Source organism: Podarcis bocagei, assembly GCF_964188305.1.
Source record: "Podarcis bocagei genome assembly, chromosome: 13".
NCBI lineage: Eukaryota > Metazoa > Chordata > Lepidosauria > Squamata > Lacertidae > Podarcis > Podarcis bocagei.
The window spans coordinates 12,457,254-12,481,164 of record NC_138138.1 but is presented as its reverse complement, the minus strand read 5'-3'; the positions used below and the strand labels follow the sequence as shown (position 1 = coordinate 12,481,164).

The 23,911-nt window shown below is 46.2% G+C and overlaps 1 protein-coding gene across 5 annotated transcripts in view; it reads left to right on the top strand.

The window, feature by feature from the left end:
- The window catches only part of KCNH6 (potassium voltage-gated channel subfamily H member 6), a 133,396-nt gene that overhangs the window by 76,561 nt on the left and 32,924 nt on the right, over positions 1–23,911 (top strand). For 4 of the 5 annotated variants that reach the window (XM_081166114.1, XM_081166115.1, XM_081166116.1 and 1 more), the window contains 2 exons: positions 5,396–5,708; positions 7,552–7,760. In XM_081166114.1, coding sequence (XP_081022240.1) covers positions 5,396–5,708; positions 7,552–7,760 — 522 coding nt within the window. The remainder of the gene's footprint in view (positions 1–5,395; positions 5,709–7,551; positions 7,761–23,911) is intronic. The other variant, XM_081166118.1, reaches the window with a different exon arrangement.

Below are 23,911 nucleotides of genomic sequence, written 5' to 3'. Positions count from 1 at the left end.
AAAATATTAATTAATTAAAAATTAATGGTGCATTCGAAGTGAGAACAATTGTGCCTAGAATAGTTGCTAGAGAAAGAAGCAAGCCTCTTTTTAGCTCGTCATCAGTTTCTTGTTGAGAGAGTGCTGTTATTCTGATCCTCCCGGCTGAAAACGTTCCAGGTAACACCAGACGGGAGGTTTCAGCTGCACTGCCAAAGGTTTTAGGTTTTGTTTTTTAACGAGGATAAAGAAACGCAGAGGATCGCTGCATTTTCTAGAGAGTAACTGGGCAGCTCTGGTGTTGCTTGAGACGTTAGTTTCGGCTATTTGGAATACTATGCTCTGAAGGTATCTAGGATGTAGATTTCCCATAGGTATGTAGAAGTCCCTATCTCTGCATCTCAAGGGTTCTGGACATGGGTCTAGAAGGCTACTCCCCGCCATTAAATGCTCAAGGCATGTTGAAAACAAAAGCACATGGTCTTAGGAACAACACACCAAGGGAGAGGCTGGCAGATTGCATGACATTATACTGAGCTGCGAAGATCCCATGTCAGGGGTGGGGAGCCTGTGGCCTTGCAAATGCTGCTGGACTGCAGCTCCCATCATTCCTGACCATTGGCCATGCTGGCTAAGGCTTATGGGAGTTGGAGTCCAACAGCATCTAGAGGGCCACATATTCTCTGCCCCTGCCCAGTGCTAATAGTACATGTCTTCTTCTTCTTCCTTCTTCCTTCTTCCTTCTTCCTTCTTCCTTCTTCCTTCTTCTTTCCTTTTGGCTTGCTACGGTATGGGGGTCAAACAAATTTTGCAGGCTTTCTTATAGATTCAGGTCATGCTAAGTCACCACCAAAACTAGTCCCCAGTACTGTTACCAGCATTGCTGTGATAGATTTGTGTAGGTTTGATGTGGCTGCCGCAGGAACCTATTGGCTGGTGTCAATTCCCCCAACTACCTGGTTTAAAATTATTTTTAGTGCATAATATCTTTTCTTGTCTTTTTTAAAGGTTCCTTAGGCTTGAAAGTAACAAAACCAGAAACTTCCCATCCAGTATACTTAATTCAACCACTCCACGGAATTAGGAAAGGAGAATTCCATGGGAAGTAGGGAGCTAGCAGGCTTTTCACCTTACCTGGGGTGGTAGAGAACTGCACAGTATTGGAGAAATAGGAAGGTTAGGCTGTTGTTGCTGGGTTTATTTGTTTTTTAAAGGCATTCATATTGAAAATATCAATAAAAGTGCTTGGTATCAGTATTTTCATAAACTCAGAAGGTGTCCATTTGTGCAAACAGACTTATTTCATTTTATTTTATCCAGCCCACCCTCCAATGGGATGAGGGTGGCATACATGATTCTTTGCCACCCCCCATTTTATATTTACAACAACCCTGTGAGCTCGATTAGGCCCAATGTCTCCTAGGGAGCATCATGGCTGAGTGGGGATCTGAACCCAGGTTGCCCTGGGCTGACACTGTGATAACCACTCCACCTCATTGGTTTGCTTATGTGATGATGTAATTTGGATAGCTTAATAATAATAATAATAATAATAATAATAATAATAATAATAATAATAATAAATTTTATTTATATCCCGCCCTCCCCAGCCGAAGCCGGGCTCAGAGCAGCTAACATCAAATGTATAACACATTAACATAAAATCAGACAATCAATTAAAATACATCTTCAAATCAGATCAGGATCAGAATAAAATCCAATCCGATGGCAACCCGCAGATTAGGGTTGGGGACCTTAAACGCTCACCAGGCCCAACAGTTTGTGCTGAACTTATATAGGCCTGTGAGAAAAATTGGGAGACCACTTTCATGCAAGTACTTATGAAAGGGGAGAGGGAGTCAGACTGAACCCCGACCAAAGTCCAGGTGGAACAGCTCTGTCTTGCAGGCCCTGCGGAAAGATGTCAAGTCCCGCAGGGCCCTAGTCTCTTGTGACAGAGCGTTCCACCAGATTGGAGCCACAGCCAAAAAAGCCCTGGCTCTAGTTGAGGCCAGCCTAACCTCTCTGTGGCCTGGGACCTTCAGGATGTTTTTATTTGAAGACCGTAAGTTCCTCTGTGGGACATACCAGGAGAGGCGGTCCCGTAGGTACGAGAGTCCTAGGCCGTATAGGGCTTTAAAGGTTAAAACCATACCTTAAACCTGATCTTGTACCCCACCGGGAGCCAGTGCAGCTGGTATAGCACTGGGTGAATGTGATCTCGCAGCGAGGAGTCTCGCCGTGGCATTCTACACCCGCTGGAGTTTCTGGGTCAGTCTCAAGGGCAGCCCCACGTAGAGCGAGTTACAATAATCCAGTCTGGAGGTGACCGTCGCGTGGATCACAGTGGCTAGGTCAGGGCAAGAGAGGTTAAAGAGATGGTTGCAGGTAATCATTTAACTTCAGCAGCAGTGCAATTTTAGATTTTAATGGTCTTGCATCAGGAACCCCTCTTTAGGTGGTAATGTTCAGCATGCCCTGCTCTGTTTGGGGGAACCGTTCTGATCCTTCTGCAGAGTGTGGCCCTAGATCTCTGGCCCCAAGTCTTGCCCTGACAGCCCCACTGAACTTAAAAACAAATATATGAAATTTGTGTATGGAATGAACAGTGGCAGTACTTGTCTGGAGAACAGAAATTCTAATGTGGAGGAATGGTCTGAGTTTATGCATCTTTTCAGGACCAGGAAAAGGGACAGGGAGAGCCCAGTGATGGTAGGAAGAGGATATATCAGTTGCAGTTTATCCCTCCAAGTGCCCATGTGTGTGGGCTGAATACAGTTTAACTGTATTCACCTTTGGCAGCAAAAATTAAAAGCATGGGAATTGGGCTGTTCCAGTGGCGTAGCGTGGGTTGTCAGCACCCGGGGCAAGGCAAGTAATTTGCGCCCCCTAACCCGTGGATTTGCACCCCCTAACCCTAACCCCCAGATGTTGCGCCCGGTGCGGCCGGCCCCCCCTGCACCCCCCACGCTACGCCACTGGGCTGTTCTGAGCAACTCCAGCTATGAAGTAAGCTGGCTTCTCTTTCCTACCCTGCTTTGCAAAGAATCAGGCAACAACTTGTAAAGTTTAAAAATAAGAAGCATTGGTTCACAGCAACAGTAGCAGTCAAAACGATGCAGGCAAAATACTTATATTTACTGTATTACCAGCTTCAGGCATGTGCCAAAAGCTGGAGCAAGCAGAGGTATGTCTGCACCCAACACTGGCCAAATGAAAAGGAGGGAGGGAGGAAGAAGCAGGTAAACACTACATGCTCCTTCCTCTCCAGGAGCAGAGGGGAAATGACATCACACAGAGCCCTCTCTACCAATTGTATTTCTATGGTCTTGGTATCTGCCTATCGGCAGCGCAGCTCTATGGACGTAGCCCCTTCTCATGCTAACTAGTAAGAAGATGCATTTGTTAGGTTTGGCTTCTAATCTCCCACAAGTTCCTCCTGTGATATTCCAAGGGAGGGTGTGTATGAGTGGAAGCAGATTATCGTTTTCTGCATGGTCACTGCGTTAAAATTGTCCACGGTGCCCGGAAACCTGATTGAGGACTCTGCCTGAGTTATGAGCAGATTGCTACCACTATGACTGCCCCCATATATTGCCGTGTTCCTGCTGCAAACGACTGCATCTTTGGAAAGGCTCCATTCTGCTGCCAGGACAACATGATAGGGAAAGTTGCAACATGTCTTGCTGATGCATAACTGTTTTGGCACAGGTGGTGCTTCCGTTGTCTGGAGATCTTGGTGCTTTCTGTCTGTCCACCGCATACACACCCACCCCAAAGATCTTGGGGTGGGGGTGTGGATACTCTTGCATAGATATTGCAGCCGGGGAGGGGGGGAAAGCCAGATGTCCTAATTTATTTAAAGCAAATCCCTTGGCTCATGTCAAGGCACGGGCTTTTGCATAAGCCCCAGAACTGAACCCTCCGTGAGCCAGGTCTTTCTCCCACCTGACTCATCTGTTTTACTGACTCAGAATTAGTAGGGGAGGCTATTGGCTTTTACTTCCTAAAGAATCTGTGCTAGCTGCAAACACATTCATTTGCAACAAGCCAATATTAATCACACCACCTGTACATTAGCAACAACTGCTAGAGAGCTGCTTTCTTTACGGTAATGAAGGCACCATAAGCAGTGTAAAGATGCCAGGCCCTGGTAGTAGTGATCTTATAAATGAACAGCATTTTAGTAGGAGGGAGACACCTTTTTTCACCCTTATTCCAGTCCCCCCTTTTTTTTTAACTCTCGGAGAGGCTGCATATGGCTAGTGTTTACAGAGAAATGTGGCCACGTACAGGCAGACACCATGGACATAAAAAGCCATCTTCTTGAAATACTTGCAGGTTGCCAGGATAAAACTGAAATTTAGCCATAGAAAATGCCGTGCTAGTTTCAATAATTGCATTCCCTGTGGTCATATCGTGATTTCACCTATGGGAATATGTCTTAAAGAACAGGTAACTGTAGGAGAATTGCAGGGAATATTGACTTCTACTGACATTTTCTCAGTGGGGTGGGGGGACCTGGTTATGTAAATTCACCATTAGTGAAAAAAGTGAATAAGAACTAGAGATGTATTGTTCCTTTAAAGTAATGGTGGCATGCAGTGTACTGATTATCAGAGTATTGTGTAGCGATTAATTCTCCCTGGGTCCGAGACCTTTTCTTGTTGTTCCGTGGCTGCGCCTTGAGGACAGATGATCTTACCCAATGACTCAGATCTTACCAAATGTACAGAAAATCCAAAGACAGATTTTATTTTATCAAGCTTCAATTCATCAGGTAATATCAGATTTTCCCAGGCGACAGTGGTGGAACAACAACAAAAAAGACATTGGATTAGGAGGAATTACTCAGTACATGATATGGTCAAAATGTGGGTCAAGCGAAAGTGTGGATGAGCCTTGAGCTAAAAAACCAAGATGATCCTGGTTCAAATCACCTCTGACACTAAATCATTAGGTAGGCTTTAGGTAAGGCACTGGTCTCACAGTCTTATTGTCCCCATCTGTAATATGGGAGTGATAGTACTGGCCTACCTAGAGAGCAGTTGGGAGGAGATCACTGAGATAATGCATGTGAAATGCTTTGAGTATGTGTAAATGTGAAGCACCAGTATCACATGGAAAGATGCATATTTATGTATATATTGCCTTGCATTCCTATCCTGCCTTTCTTCCATCATGGAACCAAAGGCATCGCCATGCTTGAGGCTCCCAGGCAGTCAGTCACCCATCCAAATATTTGCAACCAGGCAGTGGAATGACTTGCGCTGAGAAGATACTCCAATGTGGAGATCAACCCATTGCCCAGGACCTCCCATTCCTTTTTCCTTCCTTTGTTCCTCCCCTCTTCTGTTGCTTTTAAACATTCAAGAGCTCCTCTTAATGAAACGCTTTCTTCCTGGCTGTCTTAAAGCCTGGAGGGGACTCCTTAAAGCTGAGGGAGTTGAAGACTGTGGAGAACTGTGTCCAATCTGAGACCGAAGCACTGCTGGGGAAGGAGAGGAGATCGAGCCTGGAGACGGCATCTGACACTGAAGTGCGACACTCCGCCCCAGCGCAAGAGCTGCCTTCTCTAGGGCTTCGTGGGTCGCGCCCTGCCAGGGGTTTGGGCCGGTTCCATCTTGGGGGCAGCTTCCATAGCCTCCGCCAGGTCTCCTCCTTGGAGAGTTTGGAGGCTGCAAGGTCTGAGTTCCAGAGAAAATTCAGGGAAAGGAGGGCAAACTCAGGTAGGGGGAAAGCATTCATGCCCAGTACTCATTCTGACTACTATGTGCCATTGGGCTGTTGTTGATTGTGTTCCCTTTTGGGGCCTGATAATCCTTGCAGAAGGCGGCTAGGCATGGGGCTCCCCAATTTAGTAAGCTGACAACAGCGTTGTTATCTGCACACATGACAATGTCTAAACATTTCTTCCTTGGCTTTTAGAAAGCCCTTTTTTGTAGGGAAGCAAACCAACTAAAAGAAGTTCTTGCATATCAAGGGTCCAGTTCATTGTATGGTAGATCTCTCAATTGAATGTTGGGAGTTCTGAAGCAAACTGGAGTTCAGTTCCCTGCCCCTTCTCCCTGTGCCCTACATACAGAAGAAGACGAGAAATGGAGAGGGGAAAGGCACATTCATTCCTGTGAGAGGGCAGGAGCAAATGGGAAACAGCTTCTGGCTCTCTTCCGATTTTGCTCCATGCCCCCAAACATTTACTTGGTTGGAGAGCCTAAACAACAACCAGGAAATGTTAAATAGATGCCATAGCACAATTCATGATTTCATGATTTCACACCCCCCATGCTTGGCAGGGGGTTGGACTCGATGGCCCTTGTGGTCTATTCCAACTCTATGATTCTATGATTCTATTCTAAGACACTGCAAATTAGCCAGGCCAGACCTACATCTTGGATAGGCCCTTATTTTTAATCTGGCACCTCACAGGTCTCTTTTTAATATTCATAAAAATACTCAATGAGCAGCCACCCCGCCACTGCCAAAAGCGATGGACCAAATAACCTCTGTGATTATAAAGCTAAAGGGACCCCTGACCATTAGGTCCAGTCGTGGCTGACTCTGGGGTTGCGGTGCTCATCTCACTTTATTGGCCAAGGGAGCCGGCGTACAGCTTCCGGGTCATGTGGCCAGCATGACTAAACCGCTTCTGGCGAACCAGAGCAGCGCACAGAAACGCCATTTACCTTCCCGCCAGAGCGATACCTATTTATCTACTTGCACTTTGACGTGCTTTGGAACTGCTAGGTTGGCAGGAGCGGGGTCCGAGCAATGGGAGCTCACCACGTCGGTGAGGATTCGAACTGCTGACCTTCTGATCAGCAAGTCCTAGGCTCTGTGGTTTAACCCACAGTGCCACTCACGTCCCTTTCTGTGATTATAGCTGGCACCATAATATTCTCCAGCTTGTGGTGAAGCCAGAATTATTTAATTTAGAAGGGGAAGTGACCAGCCCCTTGACATTAACAGTACAACAGACAGCATTAAACTGGGAGGGAGCGGAAAGGGACAGAAGTTTGAAGAATATCTGCTCCTGGGTTGATTCCACAAAATTATGTATTTTATGACCCTTATCACTTGTGTAACATATTTTCAACTCTTCTAGTATCTGTGAGGGATTTGAGCAAGATGCTTACTACCATTTATTTATAGTAAACTAGATAGGGAGTACTTTATAACAGGGATGGGGCCAATGTGACTCTCTGGATGTTTGACTAGACATCCCACCGTCCTTGACCAGAGTTGAATTTTGCTATATTGTCACTCGTTTCACAGTGCTGTTTCCCTAATTCAAAGTATCCCCACCTCACAGAATAGAATAATCGGTCCCGTATCTCAAAACTTTATATTTCTGGTAAATACCACCAAAGCAAAACCATAGTGTCCCATATGTTGGGGGGCAAGAATGATCTCATGATCCTGTTCTCCTATCTCCTTGGCAGTAGAAAGTGAGTTGTTCTGACTTCCTGCATACAGTATGTGGAGTCCTAGGCACTGATGCCATCAGTTGTGAATTTTATTGACAAACTGGTGATGAAATTTTAATTCCCTTCCTCCTTGTTTCCCCTTCAGAGGCGTCCCATGTCAAGCCCAACCAGAATTCCACCTCAGACTCCGACCTTATGAGATACAGGACAATCAGTCAGATCCCCCAGTTCACCCTCAACTTTGTGGAGTTCAACCTAGAGAAACATCGCTCAGGCTCTACCACGGAGATTGAAATCATCGCACCCCACAAGGTGACAGAGCGCACGCAGAACGTCACCGAAAAGGTCACTCAGGTATGTGGATCCCTCAGCGTTCCAACCACCAGGTTTAGAGTGCGGGAGCCAAAGGTGAATTGATGCCAGGACAAGAAGTAGGCCAAAATGATACAAAATGAAATGAAACAAGGAAGAATGGAGAAGACGTATCCTTAACCACTTCACCTATTAACCTAGTCTTTAAATATCTGGATTATCACCTACTTGGATGTACAGGAACATAGGAGGGAAATGTGAGAGCACACAAGGGCCACAAGCTTAGATGGTGTTGGGTGCATTTATTATTACTACTACTACTACTATTATTATTATTATTATTATTGGTTAGACAGCAATAGAAGGATCCATAACTTTGTTTAATCCAGGGGTGGGTGACCCTCCAGGCTTTGTTGGATTACAATTCCCATCAGCTCCACCATGCATGGTCAGGGTTGGTGGCAGTTGTACTCCAACAACATCTGGAGGAATGAAGACAGAGAAACCAGTAGGAGAACACTTCAATCTCCCAGGACATTCTATACAAGATCTCAAAGTAGCTGTCTTATTACAAAAGAATTTCAGAAATAGACCGGAAAGTGAAGTTGCTGAATTGCAACTTATTACCAAACTTAAAACCATGGAGAGACCTGGTCTGAATAGAGACATTGGATTCTTATCTCATTATATAAAGCTATTTTTAGCCATCTCACCCCTTGCTTTTTCCTGTAAGACCAATTGCAGTCGTTAACAGTCGTCAACAGGTTTACCACACCTATCAGCCAACCACCCATTCCCACCACCCTTCTGAGTAATACCCCTCCCCACCCTCTCACTATATATAAGGGTCTGGTGACTTCTGTTTCGGTGTATCTGAAGAAGTGTGCATGCACACAAAAGCTCATACCAATAACAAACTTAGTTGGTCTCCAAGGTGCTACTGGAAGGATTTTTTTTTTGTTTGTTTCGACTACAGCAGACCAACACGGCTACCTACCTGTAACTAGAACATCTGGAGGGGCAAAGGTTTCCTCACCCAGCCCTGGATTAAACAAAGTCATGGATCTTTATACTGCTGTAGTTGCTCAAGAGAAACTCCCATGTTCAGGGACAGTGTATCCCTGAGTACTAGATGCTACGTACAAAAAACATGGGCAGGGCCAACTTCATACTCACCTGCTTTGGGGCTTCCTGGAGGCACCCGGCCAGCTACTGTAGGAAAGAGGACTAAACTGAGTTTTAGTTTGGTCCAGGAGGGCATATCTTACACTTTTAATAGCAATGGCAGCCTAGTGGACTTCTCACCCATTTGACCTCATGAGGTTGGTCTTAAGCTTTGCTGGGCACATAGCTCCCCCTAAACTCTTTAAAGCAACCTCTAGGGCATGGTGCTTTCTCAGTGCATTGACTTAGACTTTGTATGGGTTGGTGCCAGGGAGCAGGGAGGACAGGAACAGTTGCAGCACAGGAGCTGCTGCTAGGCAACAGGATTGATGCCTGATCAGTAGCGACACCAACTTGTCAATACTGGGTCATTAGCTGGCTGGAGGTGACAGGATTAGAGCTGACAGGACATTGCTGCAGGCTGGACAGAAAGGGCAGAGTCTATGAACGCTCCGCTGTCGTGGATCTGCCACAGTCATCATCATGCCAGTAAACATCAGCCATTAGTTCTGCAGGCGAAAAAGGTTCTAGGAAGATGCCCCAAGATCCTTAGGTAAAGGCACGGGATCTTGATAGTGTGTGGGTCACATAAACTAATATTCAGTTCATATGGAGAGTCTTAGAGATCACTCCCATCCCCAGCATTTGTGGGCTAATAAGCATACACGCAGTTTCGCTAGACAGCTTTTCTCAAAGCTGTGAGGGTTGCTATGATATCGCAGTGCGTAGCTCGCCAGTCTGCTGATTAAGGTAAGGGCACCCCTGACCATTAGGTCCAGTCATGACCCACTCTGGGGTTGCGGCACTCATCTCGCTTTATTGGCTGAGGGAGCCGGCGTACAGCTTCCGGGTCATGTGGCCAGTGTGACTAAGCCGTTTCTGGCGAACCAGAGCAGCGCACAGAAACCCCTGTTACCTTCCTGCTGGAGCGGTACCTATTTATCTACTTGCACTTTGACGTGCTTTCAAAGTGCTAGGTTGGCAGGAGCAGGGACTGAGCAATGGGAGCTCACCCCATCATGGGGATTCGAACCACCAACCTTCTGATCGGCAAGTCCTAGGCTCTGTGGTTTAACCCACAGCACCACCCACCACCCACATCTGCTGATTAGCAAGGAGCATAGAGAGCTGTTTGACAGTGGAATGGACTCCCTTGGAACGTGGTGGACTATCCATTGGCGTTTTTTAAGAGGTTGGATGGCCACCTGTCGTGGACGAATTAGTTGAGATTCCTGCATTGCAGTGGTTTGGACTAGATGGCCCTCAGAGGTACCTTCCAACAATACAGTTATGCGATTCTATGAAAGAAATAGGAATGCGGGTGGCGCTGTGGTCTAAACCACTAGGACTTGCCGATCAGTAGGTGGGCGGTTCGAATCCCCGTGACAGTGTGAGCTCCCGTTGTTCGGTCCCAGCTCCTGCCCACCTAGCAGTTCGAAAGCAAGTCAAAGTGCAAGTAGATAAATAGGGACCGCTCCGGCGGGAAGGTAAATGGCGTTTCCGTGCGATGCTCTGGTTCATCAGAAGCGGCTTAATCATGCTGGCCACATGACCCAGAAGCTGTACGCCGGCTCCCTCGCCCAATAAAGCGAGATGAGCGGTGCAGCCCCAGAGTCATCCGCTACTGGACCTAACGGTCAGGGGTATCTTTACCTTTACCTTTTTATGAAAGAAACAGGAAAGAATAGAAACCCTGTAGGGTCCTCACCATTTCACCAGTGTCTCAGTCTTTATTTTTTAAAGGGCGTGGGAGGAAGGAGCCTGTTCACACAATCATAGGATGTTGCTGCTCAACCTATGATGAGTCAGCTGGGTGCATCAGACACCATGTTATAGAATTATGCTTTTGGTACACTTTCCTGCTGGCATGCCAAAGGCCAAATTCTGCTCATGCTGGTGGATGCATAAAACTAGCAAAACTCTAGACTTCTTGCATGCGGAGATAGGTTTGAGAAGGTCTGCAATTGTAAGTGACAGAAAGTATGAAGGTTTGGGGTTCATCCTGAAATGGAGCTGAAGAGTGTAGACAGGAGTAGCATTGGTAGCGCTTTCCTCAAACGTGGCCCTGGCTTGTTCCCCATTTGAAGAGGCTTTTTGCTGTGCCCTTCCAAAGCATGTGAGCAAAAAATATTTAATGTTGTGATGATTCTGCAAGGAGGTGTTGGCAGCTGGTAGATCAAACTGTGGGTCTTCCCTGCAAAATGTGTGCGGCATTTGTTCTGTGTGTTTTGTATTTCATTCCATCCTGGCCACTTTTCACCAGGTGCATACCTCTTAAGAGGAAAAAGATCACACCGGATCCAGCCTTGCACTGAAAGTTGGGATCTAGGGTAAATGTATGTCTGGGAGTGGCCACTGAGACGATATAACACCGGTCTTGAAAGACCTTCATTGGCTCCCAGTATGTTTCCGAGCACAATTCAAGAGTGTTGGTGCTGATCTTTAAAGCCCTAAACAGCCTCTGCCCTGTATACCTGAAGGAGCGTCTCCACCCCCATTGTTCAGCCCGGACACTGAGGTCCCGCTCTGAGGGCCTTCCGGTGGTTCCCTCACTGCTAGAAGTAAGGTTACAGGGAACCAGGCAGAGGACCTTTTTGGTAGCCCTCCCATCAGATGTCAAGGAAATAAACAACTATCTGACTTTTAGAAGACATCTGAAGGCAGCCCTGTTTAGGGAAGTTTTTTATGTTTGATGCTTTATCATGTTTTTAATAATCTGTTGGGAGCTGCCCAGAGTGGCTGGGGAGGCCTGACCAGATGGGCGGGGTACAAGTATTATTATTATTATTATTATTATTATTATTATTATTATTATTATTATTATTATTATTATTTGTGGTGGAAAACAGGAGAGAGGGTCATGGTATTTGAAGAGTTTCCAAAAGTACTACTAACTAACCCCTGCTTACCACATGCATGCAAGTCGGGAAGCGTGTGTGCCTGTGTAGTGTCTTTCTGAGTGTGATCACAGCTCTTTCCCACCATTCTGGGGAGTGATGTAAGCAACCCAGTGTCTAGGCTAGGGAGCACTGCACCACTCCCCTCTCCCCTCCCTGAGTCTCGCTCCCCGGCTCACACAGGCAGCACTTACTTCCAACACAGAGAGAGAAATGAGTCTGAAACTCAAGCTGAAGCCGGTGAGTGATGAGAGAAAACGGGTTGGAGGGGTTGTGTGCGTATGTGTCGGGGTTTAAGCATCGTTCTTTACACAGGGAGGACAAAAAAAACTTATAATGGAAGCTGGTCATAAGTCAGATTTTCAGGGGGCAAGCATCCTTCATTTTCCATGCAAACCTCACTGCTGTTCTGGGCCCCCTTCTGCACAGGTAGGATAATGAGTTGTCGCTATGCCAAGGCTCAGGTAGGCATCAGAATATCATCAAGAATTCATTGGTGATGATGCCTTCCTGCAGGGTGAGACTCAGTGCAAAAGGACAAGGGACTAAAGTCCTACCCCACCATTTGCCAAAACCCACAGTTATTAGATTTGTGGGACTCCTGTCAAACCCCCGCTATTTATTTCTCTGCTGCATGGTTCTCGCGTTTTTCTAAACCTTTGAGCATTTGAATGAAGACGATTTGTGGGCAAAATAGCACTGGGTGCACACTTCCTGTGGCATTTGCTGCAAACTCCTCTAACTGTTTCACTCATTTTTATAGTGCTGTGTGGATAATGAGAGGAATCAGGGAGAACTTCAAGGCTGTTCACATTTAAAGGCAAATTTGTTCATGAAACAATATGAGAGCCGAAACAGCCATCCTTCAAAACTCGCACTTCTCTGAAATTTGCAGCGCAATTCTCCAGCAAAATAATGTGTACAAACATGCATAGAAATTGCGTAAAATGTGCATGTGCATGTACATGTACGGGTGAAAGATAAGATGAGGAGGTGGTTTGTTTTGGGGGAAAATTGCTTTGCAACGTTGTGTATATCAGGCAAAATTGCATGCAGAAATTGGCACTAACATGCTGATGAATTTTCACGAGGGCTTTGCTAGAAAAATGGAAATGTGGGGACCTGAACTTAAGGGTGGAAAAATGAGAAGCTGAGAGAAACCGAAATTGACACATTCACTCATCCCTATATTGCAACACACGTTTCCCCCGATTGCATAGGAAATTGCTTGTTGCGGGGTCAACACTGTGAACATTATTCGGGTGTAGAGAGAGTTTATCAGTGGTAAACTGAGAAAAAGAAGAAGAATCCCTTTTTAGAAACTACACATACAGGAAGTTCTGCTTATTTCTGGAGGTGACTGAGGAAGAGGGTTTGGGAGAGGAATATAATCATCATATTCATAGTATCCCTGTAGGTAATGCCGTAGAAATCCCAGAAATGCCTTCCTTTTTCATGTGCTTCTAGACGGATAAAATTAGGTAGTAAAGGGGCATAGAGAAGATGCACAAGTTCTTTATGTTTCTGAAAGATTTAACCTGTTAAGAATGTTAGGAATAGTACTCCATAAATGAAAAAAAGAGCATTTGCTAAGAGGGCAAGGCAAGCTGAGCACTTCGGTGAAACTGTGCGCATTTGCAGAGGAGTGGGGCAAGGGTAAGAAGGAAGTCAAAAAGCAAAGACAAACCATTGATGAAATAATGCAGTATGAAAACATTAAGAGAATGGAATTATGCCGCCTGGGTGTTTACTTACTGCTGGAGATGTTGAACATGCTGGTTACTGGCATCTGACCGATATATACCTGTACTAAAGAAAAGAAAAACGTCAGTAAAGAATAGAGTTTGTTTTAAAGAAAAATGCAAAACCATCCATTATTTTATTTTTTTCAATTCAATGTGGGGAAAAGGAAGCCATAGAGTTGGCAGGCAGTTTAATGGGCAGCGGGGAACCTTTGTGATGGCAGTAAATTTCACAAGTTGTGCCATGGTTCTTTTCTGGGATTTTTTTATAGCTGCAGGTTGAAGTGGAAGACAAGCCCATCTTTCTTGCACCATTCTTCTCCTGAATCCCAAACTTAATTTTACCCCCCACCGGGTAAAGGGTTTATAAGTCTCTTTTCCTTCTGCATTAGTCTTGCACATCAAATACAGACTTGTAATTAAAAAATAGAGAAAGAATCTTCCAAAACATCATGGTATATCATAGTGCGTTAAATGTGCAGGGTGAATGTGGCCTAAATCTGGCAGGCTGCCTCATTGGTGCAGGTGTGCTTTTGCAGTCCTTCTGCAGCAGTTAAACTAATGCAATAGTTCTATACCATAGTGCTTCACCCTTGCAGTCCCATATCAAGATCAGGGACTCTCATGTGTGCGTGTATTCCAATTCCAGGGAGCATGGGTGAAACAGTCAGGGTCTGTCTCTGTTACAGTGTGTCGTGATGTAATTTCTCGGGCACCGCAAATATACAAGGCAAACCTCGCTGAAATCAATATGAGCCTTTCAGCCTGCTTCAGTGAGGTTTTTGTGTTCAGAATTTGGCTAACTTGTTATGAACATCTTGGATCTGTTGCCCGGCTTCCCAGACCTCCATGACTCCCATCTCCAGGGTTTGTCACAGCACTTGCGCACTCAACCTTCCCACTGCCTCTTGGAACAATTGGATTTTGGTCACTTTTTCCTATTCCCTGGCCCCTCCCTCAAGAGCCACGAAGCTGGCCTCTTGTCTCTTGATTGGTGCTTTCCTCTCAATCCAGAGACCAGTGATTGATTGGTTTTGATTAATCTCTACCAGGCTACCAAATGCCCTTTGCAGTCCGATGTCTCCTGCATATACGTATATGCTTGTATGAGAGACTGAGAGAGGAGCCATCTCATTTTCATGGATGGGATCTGAACTTGAATGCAGACCCAACAGGGAGAAGTTATTTTACTCTTGCTGCATACCGGAGGAATAATCTACCTGCAAAATGCAGTGCAATGCTGTTTCTTCAGCCATTGCAGTGACACAACCTGTTTCTTAACACCCAGCAAGCTTTGTCACTCAGTATTTTTGTGTTTTCCTAAATTAATACTTAGGCTTCTCATCAGAGCCACCCTGGTTTGTTGCATATGTTGAGCAAAATGGGTCTCATCAGGTACAGGGGTCCAGTGGCATAGTGTGGGTTGCCGACGCCCGCAGTTGGTTAGCTGCTGATGCTGCTGGAGGACCTCCACCAGAGCAAAGCGGGGCTATGGTGCACTGCCTGCCTGCCCACACAGAGGGGAGCTCGGCCGGTCGATGTGGCCCTTGGCAGGCAAATCCCCCTGATGCCTGCAAAGAGGAGTTCTGGGCCAAGCCACACTGCCTACTTCCATCTGTACCCATTCGCTGTGGGCCTGAGCTGCTCTACCACCTTCACCAGGGCGAGGCTCCCCTTGGAAGCTGGGGCCTGCATGGGGGCGCCTGGTTGTACCCCCTCAGAATTTTGCACCCAGGGCCATGGCCCCCTGCCCGCTCCCCACTATGCTACGCCACTGCAGGGGTCACTCAACCATGAGTTGTAGTGTTGCGCCAGCGTATCAAAATACCAAACAAATCAATATGGCCTTGCACAAGTAAGATGTGTGCAAAAATAGGTCAGGATTGTGGGCTAGAGGTAGTCGTAGAGGATATTCTAGGTTGTTGGTATTCTTGAGTAACTAATCGTAAGCAGACCATCCCTCTTGTACTCATGCATGAATGTAAGTTCTTTCATTCTGAAATAAGAGGAAGGCAGTATTAAAAAGTAAAGGTTAGCTGTGTTGGCCCATAAGAAAAATCTGTATGAAGGCAAGGTGCCCCTGTTTCATCTAGGGATTCAGGCAAACCTGGGTAGCAACTGGTATTCCCCCAGTGATGGGGAATCAGACATAGTTATGTTTCTTCTTCCCAGTAAGCCTTTGTCCAATTCAGTAACTGCACAGCACTAAAGGAGCCTCTCCTGATGGTCTGCTACCTCCTCTTGGCTTCTGCCTTAAGACTCTTACAAGAGGGAGACTCTTGGCATTATGATCCCAGCCAGGCCCCCTCTTGAAATGACCATGCTGTAAGATACTGGACTCCCTCCAGGCAGACTGAAGGTGCAAATAGGCGAATAAACCATATTTCTTAAAGCTACGACAGTGTCTGCCGCGTCTCAATTCTCCAAAGGAACACAGACCCTGGGTGAGTGCCTGGGCCCTTGCCACCGTCTGGCATAAAGAGGGGAAGCACCCAACTTTTGTAATGGTATTCATGGTCAGATCAGCCTGGGGGTTTTAACAGTTGGAGATGGAGAACGCCGTTGTGTGTTCCTTGTGAACTTCCTGTGTTGTTCCTGAGCAGGTTGCTTTGCTTCGAATCAGACTCCAAGCCTTTCAAGTAAATCCAATCAGGAATAACTTTATTTAGGTCCACACTGCCTTCCTCCTCTCACTCACCTCTACGGAAAGTTCCTTCTCCAAGTACTTCCCTGGACCCAGGAACTATGTGCACACGTCTATAGGATACAGACAGTGATGGGCAAACCTGTGGGATATTTCAGAAAGGTTTGCCATATGCCCTTGCTATACATCAATTTCTTGGGGCTTGGCGTTTACCCTCTCCCCCATCTCCTGAGCAATAAGAGGCCACAAATTAAGCCTTAAAAATAAATGGAAAACATGACTTTTTTCATAGTATTATAATTGGTATTGTACTAATGTGGCTTTTATTGGATTGTTATAAATGAAAATTAATTTGTAAAATTATAAAAAAAGGAAAACAAATGTTATTTCACAAATCCACCTTGGACTACTGCATGACTCACTGCCCCAGCTGTTGTTCGCACCTTAAAAAATAATGCAATTGCCGTGAAAAATGAATCTACAATTAGCTCTGCTTTAAAAGGTTAACTGGAGTTTTGCAAAGGGTATGTGAAACTCACTTTTGAGCTCTTGAGAATTTGGAGCCTTGAGACAATTGGCATAGCTTATAAACTTGCTCGCTGTTGCAGGAAGGTAGGTGCAATGTCTTAAACTAAGGAGAATGCTTACATTTTAGGAACCTGGTGACAGAGGACCCATCCAAGTGATTTCCCTCTCATCCCATTCTTTCTACGCGTGGGCCCAAGCAGTTTTGTCTTTGCCCCACTGCTTTCCCCTGGAAAACACATGGATTATTTCTAAATTGGAACAAATGGCCATCCGCGGAAAAACGGATTGTTGTTTGTTCCAATTCAGCGCTGAACCCCAGGTTTTCCCTGGGGGAATGTGGCAGAGCAAAAACAAGGGTGGATAAGCCCTTAGATGAAAGGTTTGTTTTCACATGGGAGACTTAAGTCCAGTTTGCTGGGATTCTAATGGGAATGATAAATCTATACTGACAGGCATGTTGTGGTGTTAAAAGAAGACCCACCCTTTGCTAAGTCCTTCCTGGGCTTATGTGCCAAGCTGGGCTGTTGGAGCAATGGGTGGCCACGCCTCCACCCAAAACTTAAGTACCTTCTTCCAACAGCACAAGTGCACTGTCAGGCTTCTGGGAATCGGATCCCTCCCCCGGTGGCAGTAAATAAGCAGATCAAATGAAAGGAGTGTTCTTACCAGTTAGTTTCTTTAATAATCACAGCGAGAGACAAAGGAATGCATATCTCTCTAGAAATGGCGTTGCTCCCAGTAAAGGTTTACTCCCTCCGTCCCCATTAATCTACGTCACTCCTATGTCGGGTAATCTGAGCTTGTTGCCGCTGCGCTCTCTGTTCTATCACTCTCAAAGCCCGTCTAGTCTTAGGCGAAGGGGGTCAGGAATGCTTTCCAAGGACACTGAATCTGCCAGCTGTCTCTCTCCTGGTGTTTCCTCTTCCAGCTGCTTGTCACCCAGTATTTCCCAGCTTTTCCCCTCTGGACTATTCCCCTCTGCAAACCACTGTTCTAAATCAATACTGTCCTCCTGCCCTTGGGAAATTTCAGGACAAGGGGGGGCAGCTCCCACCATTCCTCCTCAGTCCAGTCCCTGACACGCACACAAGCTGCTACTCCTTCAACACAGAAGTTGTGCTGTTCCTGCCTCTTCAAGTCCCTCTTGGTCCTGGGGGACAATGGGGGTGGGGATGAAGGGGATTCCACTTCCCCCTCCTCCAGGCACCATATCTTCCTCCTAGTGCTCCCTGTTCTCCCTCCCCTCTCTCCAACTGCTCAGACCCTTCCCCATCCTCCAGATCCGGTTCGTGGCTCACAGGAGGCACAAACCCCCATAAATTGCTACCTCTTCCACCAACTCCGCCGAGCCCTGCCAGTCCCTGGCACTTTTGTATCAGAGTCAAGCCCTGTCCATTCCCTGCCTTGCTGACAAGAAGCACCAGCCCTCCCATTAGGCAGAGGGGGCACGTTGCCTCAGGCAGCAGGTGCTGGGAGACATGGAGCAGCGGCGAGATTTGGGAGGTTAGCAGTGCGCATGCCTTGCATCTCCTTAGCTAGCCTGTTGCTCCTAGATGCAGTAGGAGGCGCTGCTTCATCACCTCTTCTTAAAATTCAGCTTTTAGCCCCATTGGTTTTTGTACAAGGAATTGGAGCAGCACCGTCTTGTCCACCTTCGGCAGCAAAATGTCTTTGAGCTGGCCCTGCGTGCAAGTAGGCATTGGCTCACAAGGATACCTCGCTCCAGAACTGTTTGGTCCTCCGAAAGGGAGGAGGAGGAGGAGGAAGGCGTGGTGCTGTGACATCAGATGCATTATGTTGCTCCTGGTTGGATGCAGAGCTCCCCTGAGAAAACATCCTGTCTTCTGTTTGGGTTCTTAAATACCCACAGAATTCTATGTTGGAAGGGACCCTGGGGGTCATCTCGTACAACCCTCTGCAATGCAGGAATCTCAATGCAAGTCCCCCATCCAATTCAAATCAAATCAAATATCTTTTTTTTATAAATGATATTTATTGAAATTTTACAGACAATAAAAGGTTACAAAATTAAAAATAAGAAATAAAAAAGAATAACAATAATAAAAGAAAAAGAGATACAAAAATACAAAGACAAAATACATAAAAAGTAAAAAAAAAAGTTAAAAAGAAATCAATATTTTCAAATCTTATATTTCATTTACTTGTTTCCTGACCTCCTCACACACCCCTTTTTTGTATTCCAGTTCACATGGTTAATTCAGCAAATCCTTACCCTCTATCATTTATCTTTACTCAATATCTTAACCTATTATAACTATATATTTTCAACCATTGCCAATCTGTATTTACATATTCTTGTTAATCTTTTTACCAATACCGCTTATTTTCAATCCAACATCCCTTTAACATTCATTAATTTTACAGTATTTCTGCAAGTAGTCTTTAAATTTCTTCCAGTCTTCTTCCACCACCTCTTCTCCCTTATCTCGGATTCTGCCAGTCATTTCTGCCAGTTCCATGTAGTCCATCACAAATCAAATATCTTTATTGCGGTCCATAGACCCACAAAACAGTTTCAAAACAAGATACCGTTAAAACAACCAAGCAACAGGCAAAATAATAATAATAATAATAATAATAATAATTTATTATTTGTACCCCGCCCATCTGGCTGGGTTTCCCCAGCCACTCTGGGCGGCTTCCACAGAAACTAAAAAACACTAAAATATCATACATTAAAAGCTTCCCTGAATAGGGCCGCCTTAAGATGTCTTCTGAATGTCAGGTAGTTGTCCATCACCTTGACATCCAATGGGAGGGCATTCCACAGGGCGGGCGCCACCACCGAAAAGGCCCTCTGCCTGGTTCCCTGTAGGTTCGCTTCTCGTAATGAGGGAACCGCCAGAAGGCCCTCGGCGCTGGACCTCAGTGTCCGGGCAGAACGATGGGGGTGGAGACGCTCCTTCAGGTATACTGAAGTATACTGAGGTAGTCATTTTGTTATGTCTAGAGCGGGGTTTGGCACAGTTTTTGAGGCTTGGGCCGGTTCACGGTCCTGCAGACGCCGCGGTGGGCTGGAATGTGTGAGCATGCATGTGCAAACGCTATTTCTGGCGCTGCTTCTGGCATGGAGGAGGCATACGCAGCTTCCCATTGGCTGCAGGAGCTTCCTGCAGCCAATGGGAAGCCAGCCAGTGTTGCGGAAGGCGGTCCCCACTCTGCTCCACGCCAGTTTAGCGCGGCGCACGGGAGCCAACTGAGCGGACAGCAGGGGTCCCCGAGTGGACAGTGCGGGTCCATGGGCCGGTTAAACCACCTCCATGGGCCGCTTGTGACCTATAGGCCTTAGATTGCTAACCTCTGGTCTAGAGAATGATGGTCTTTGTTTCTTGCGACCTATCATTTGACCTATCCTCCACAAGGTATTTAATATGGGAGGCTTCAGATTTTCCTGGTAAATTTGCTAATAAGGGTTTGATCAGTTGATCCCTTGCTTTCTCATACTGCCCACAATGCAGTAGGACATGGTTCATGCTGAGCTATCCACAGGGAAAGAGTATAAGAGAAGCAGGGTCAAATTGGATCGATTGCATGAACCCATCCAATTTGAAAACATACCAGACCCTGCTTCTCTTATACTCTTTCCCTGTGGAATAGCTCAGTCGGTAGAGCTTGAGGCTGTAATCTGAGGATCGTGGGTCCAAAGGATTCCTGCATCGCAGACGGTTGGGCTAGATGACCCTCATGGTCCCTTCCAATTCTACAATTCTATTATTCAGCTATCAGAAGGTCTGCTGCTGAAGCCTGCTTCTTTCACACACTATCATGACCATAGGCTGTTAGCAGAGTGTCCTATAAAACCCATGGTCTTCCAGACTGAGATCACACTTTGCAGGGTCCAGGCTGGACATCCTTGGCCAACTTAATTTTGAAAGGTTGGAATACCGCACTTTGGGATTAAGCTAACATTGCCTGTTGCTTCCTAGCAGCATGTTCTGTTCTGAGCTGCGCATTAACTCCCCGCTCATGCCATTTGCCATTGATTCATATTACACTTAGCACATTATTTGAGGACGGTTCAGTAGAAAGCTTATAAATTATTGTTGCTTGCTGCCTCAGTCTTCGAACGGTGCGAGAGTCCCGGGTTCCAGGCACTTACCCAGGGTTCATGTTTCCTTTTGGAAATGAGGCACAGCACAGACTGTGGTGTCTTTATGATATATGGTTTATTTACACACACCGGCTCCCTCGGCCAATAAAGCGAGATGAGCGCCGCAACCCCAGAGTCGGCCACAACGGGACCTCATGGTCAGGGGCCCCTTTACCTTTACCTTCACACACACACACAACCTGAGCCTATGATGGAGGGGTTTGCAGCATCAACCCCCCAAAATGGTCTTATTTCTCCCATAGCCACAGCCTTGGATTCAAGCAGAGGTCAGGCATGACTTGCTCTCTGCCTTTCCAGCTTGCTGCCTTTCCCCTCCAGTTTCTAGCGCTCATAATTGCAAACTCTGCTCTAAACCCCAGCTTTTGCCCTGCCCACTAACGAAGTGAGCACAGAGCCCTCTTTCCTTTTGTTCTCTGAATGGCCCATCACCCAGGCAATCGCCTCAACCGGAAGCTAGCCTGGCTTATATATTAACATTTGCTGAATCCAGGGGTTCGGGAAGCTAGCCTGGCTTGGTCAGCTTCAAACACTTACTGGATCCAGGGATCTGAGGGGTTCGGCACCCACAAACTTATAACACTATATAGAGCATTGATGCAGGCATTATAGGCCTACGGTAAAGTAAGAACCTGCATAATTACTTACATGGGTACATACACCATAAAAGCACATTTAAGTTTCTAAAGTGAGTAACACCTTTTTTACTTGATTGGAGTGTTCTGTCTTGACACCCCCACTTGTCAGAGCAGAGATGGACTTGCAAGGCAAGTTACCCGATAGGTAGTGGCAGCTGTATAGGATGTGGAGGCAGTGGCGTAGCTTGGAGAGGAGCAAAAGGGTGGTTGCCCTGGATGCAAAATTGTTAGATGTGCAGAATTTCAACACCCAGTGCTGCCTTAAAACAGCTCCTCCATGTGAACCAGGAATTAACCTATCCAAACAATGGAACAACTATTATTTTCATCTCTGTGGCTGTGATCTCCTGGGTGACGCAGACGCCGTTAGGCATACTCCAGCTGTTTTCCTCCCTCCCTCCCTCCCTCCCAGCCCACTTCACATGGTCCCGGGCATTGGCAACCCATGCTATGTCACTGTGTGGATGTGTGTACAAAGTCCTCTGCCTACCTCAGCCAAGGGATTCCTCACCAGAAGAGGGCCAGGAGGAGCATGTCTTACATCAAGCCTGGGTCAGGCTACACATTGGGACAAGGGTCCTGTAGCAAGACTGCAACAAGGAGGGGCTGTTCACACCCAAGGTTAGTTCTGCCTCTGACTTTGAAGCTGAATGGGTGCCCAGCCGGAGGGACAGGTCATGTGTTAGATGGAAACCAGGCCCATCTGGAGATGTACCCAATTACAGGCAAGGACCCATCCAGTTTAATGGTTTCCTCGGGAGTAAGGCCCTTCTCTCAAGGAGGCATCTGGAGGGAAGGGAGCTGATAGTAGTCAGCTGAAGGTGGGGATGTGGCTGCAGCAGCTCCAGTTCAGAAACCCCAGGGCTGGACAAGCTGCGGAAGTGATGGCTGTGTATTAGCTCTCTCTGTGCCTGGCCTGACTTTGGACTACTCGGTGATGGAGGTTGAGTGTGCTGGGGCTGTGTGTCCCCATCATGAGTTCACTGGCTCCCACCATGTGGCACCTGCGTACGAGTGCCCTCAATGGTGCAACCCCAGAATGACTGACAGAGCAGCAGATGTGACATGAGCCAACTGTGTGGGAGTCATCCTCCACCCAAGCAAGCACTTTGAACTTCCTGGATAAGAAAATGGAAGGTTTTCACAAAGTTGGTTTGCTCCTTGACCTCACTCTTGTGTGTCTTCAAGCTTTCATCAGTTTATTTCACTTGAAAGGGATGCAGGAGAAATATGGGGAAGTGAGGAGAAAGGGAGAGCCAATGGCTGCGCTGCAAAAGGAGCATTATCCTTACAGTTACGTTATTGATTTTTCAACATTTATAAACTGCCTTCTGTACCGATTCCAAGGCAGCTTGCCGCCTTAAAAGACCATCAATAAACACAACGCAGAACCAATAAAAACAAATTACAAGAAGGGCAGATTAAAATGCAGCCATGAAGCCAGTAAGCAGAACAGTTCTCAAGGCCAGGTATCAATAACTCTGTGGCCTAGGTGAATAAATATGCTTTCAAGAGTTGGCAAACAAAGTTTGCGCCCTCTTTATTCCTAGGCTTGGCAAACCCCCAGATTGCACCAAATACCTGGAGAAGTTCTGTGTTCTGCAACTTCTGAACGTGCTTTTTTGACAGAAAATGTCCTACAGTGAGTGCGAAACTATTAGATGTGAAGTTAAATGCATGATTGTATTTGAGAAGTCTAGATTTTTGCAGTGCAAGAGAAGATGATCAGGATCAGGACCACAGTGCATGGTGAGAGGAAGGAATACTTTTTCTTCCTGTCGTGGTCCCCATGAAAATCTACCCCACCCCACCTCAGTGACTTATTAGTCCTGGAAAGGAATTTTCCATTGGCACTTGTGGGAAAACCCATTGCCTCCCCTAGCCCCCATCTGGGCATCGGACAGAAGCCACTTCTCCTGGATCCTTTCAACAGGATACCCTTAACCATGGAGGGGCAGGCAGAGGCTACAACCTCCCCTCCAACCAAGACTAGGCTTACCCAGTGCCTATCCGCCTTACAAAGTTGTGGCGATTGCTTTGAGGTAGGTGAAAACCCAAATGGCGGTGCCAATTTTCCAGATGGGAAAAAACCTGCCCGGCCCCTAAAACAAACGTTAAATAAGTTGGAGTTCTTGTTATTAAATATACCAAGAAAAAAGCACACCATCGAATACATCGAAACAGGGCCCTGTCCTGGTTTCTAATCCATAATTGATTTCTGACTTCTGCTCAATGATTGAAACTAAGACCTCCACGTCGAATCTGACTATGGACTAACATGAACTTATCTCTACTCATAAACTCATATCTCTAATTCTGTAATGAATTATTGTGTTATACATATCTTTATGAGTTTGAGTTTGTGATCTCTATTTGAGTTTGTAATCCTTGTCAGAATACATACTTTTGAATGGATTAGATTAGTTTTTGTTACTATTGACTATTGATTTG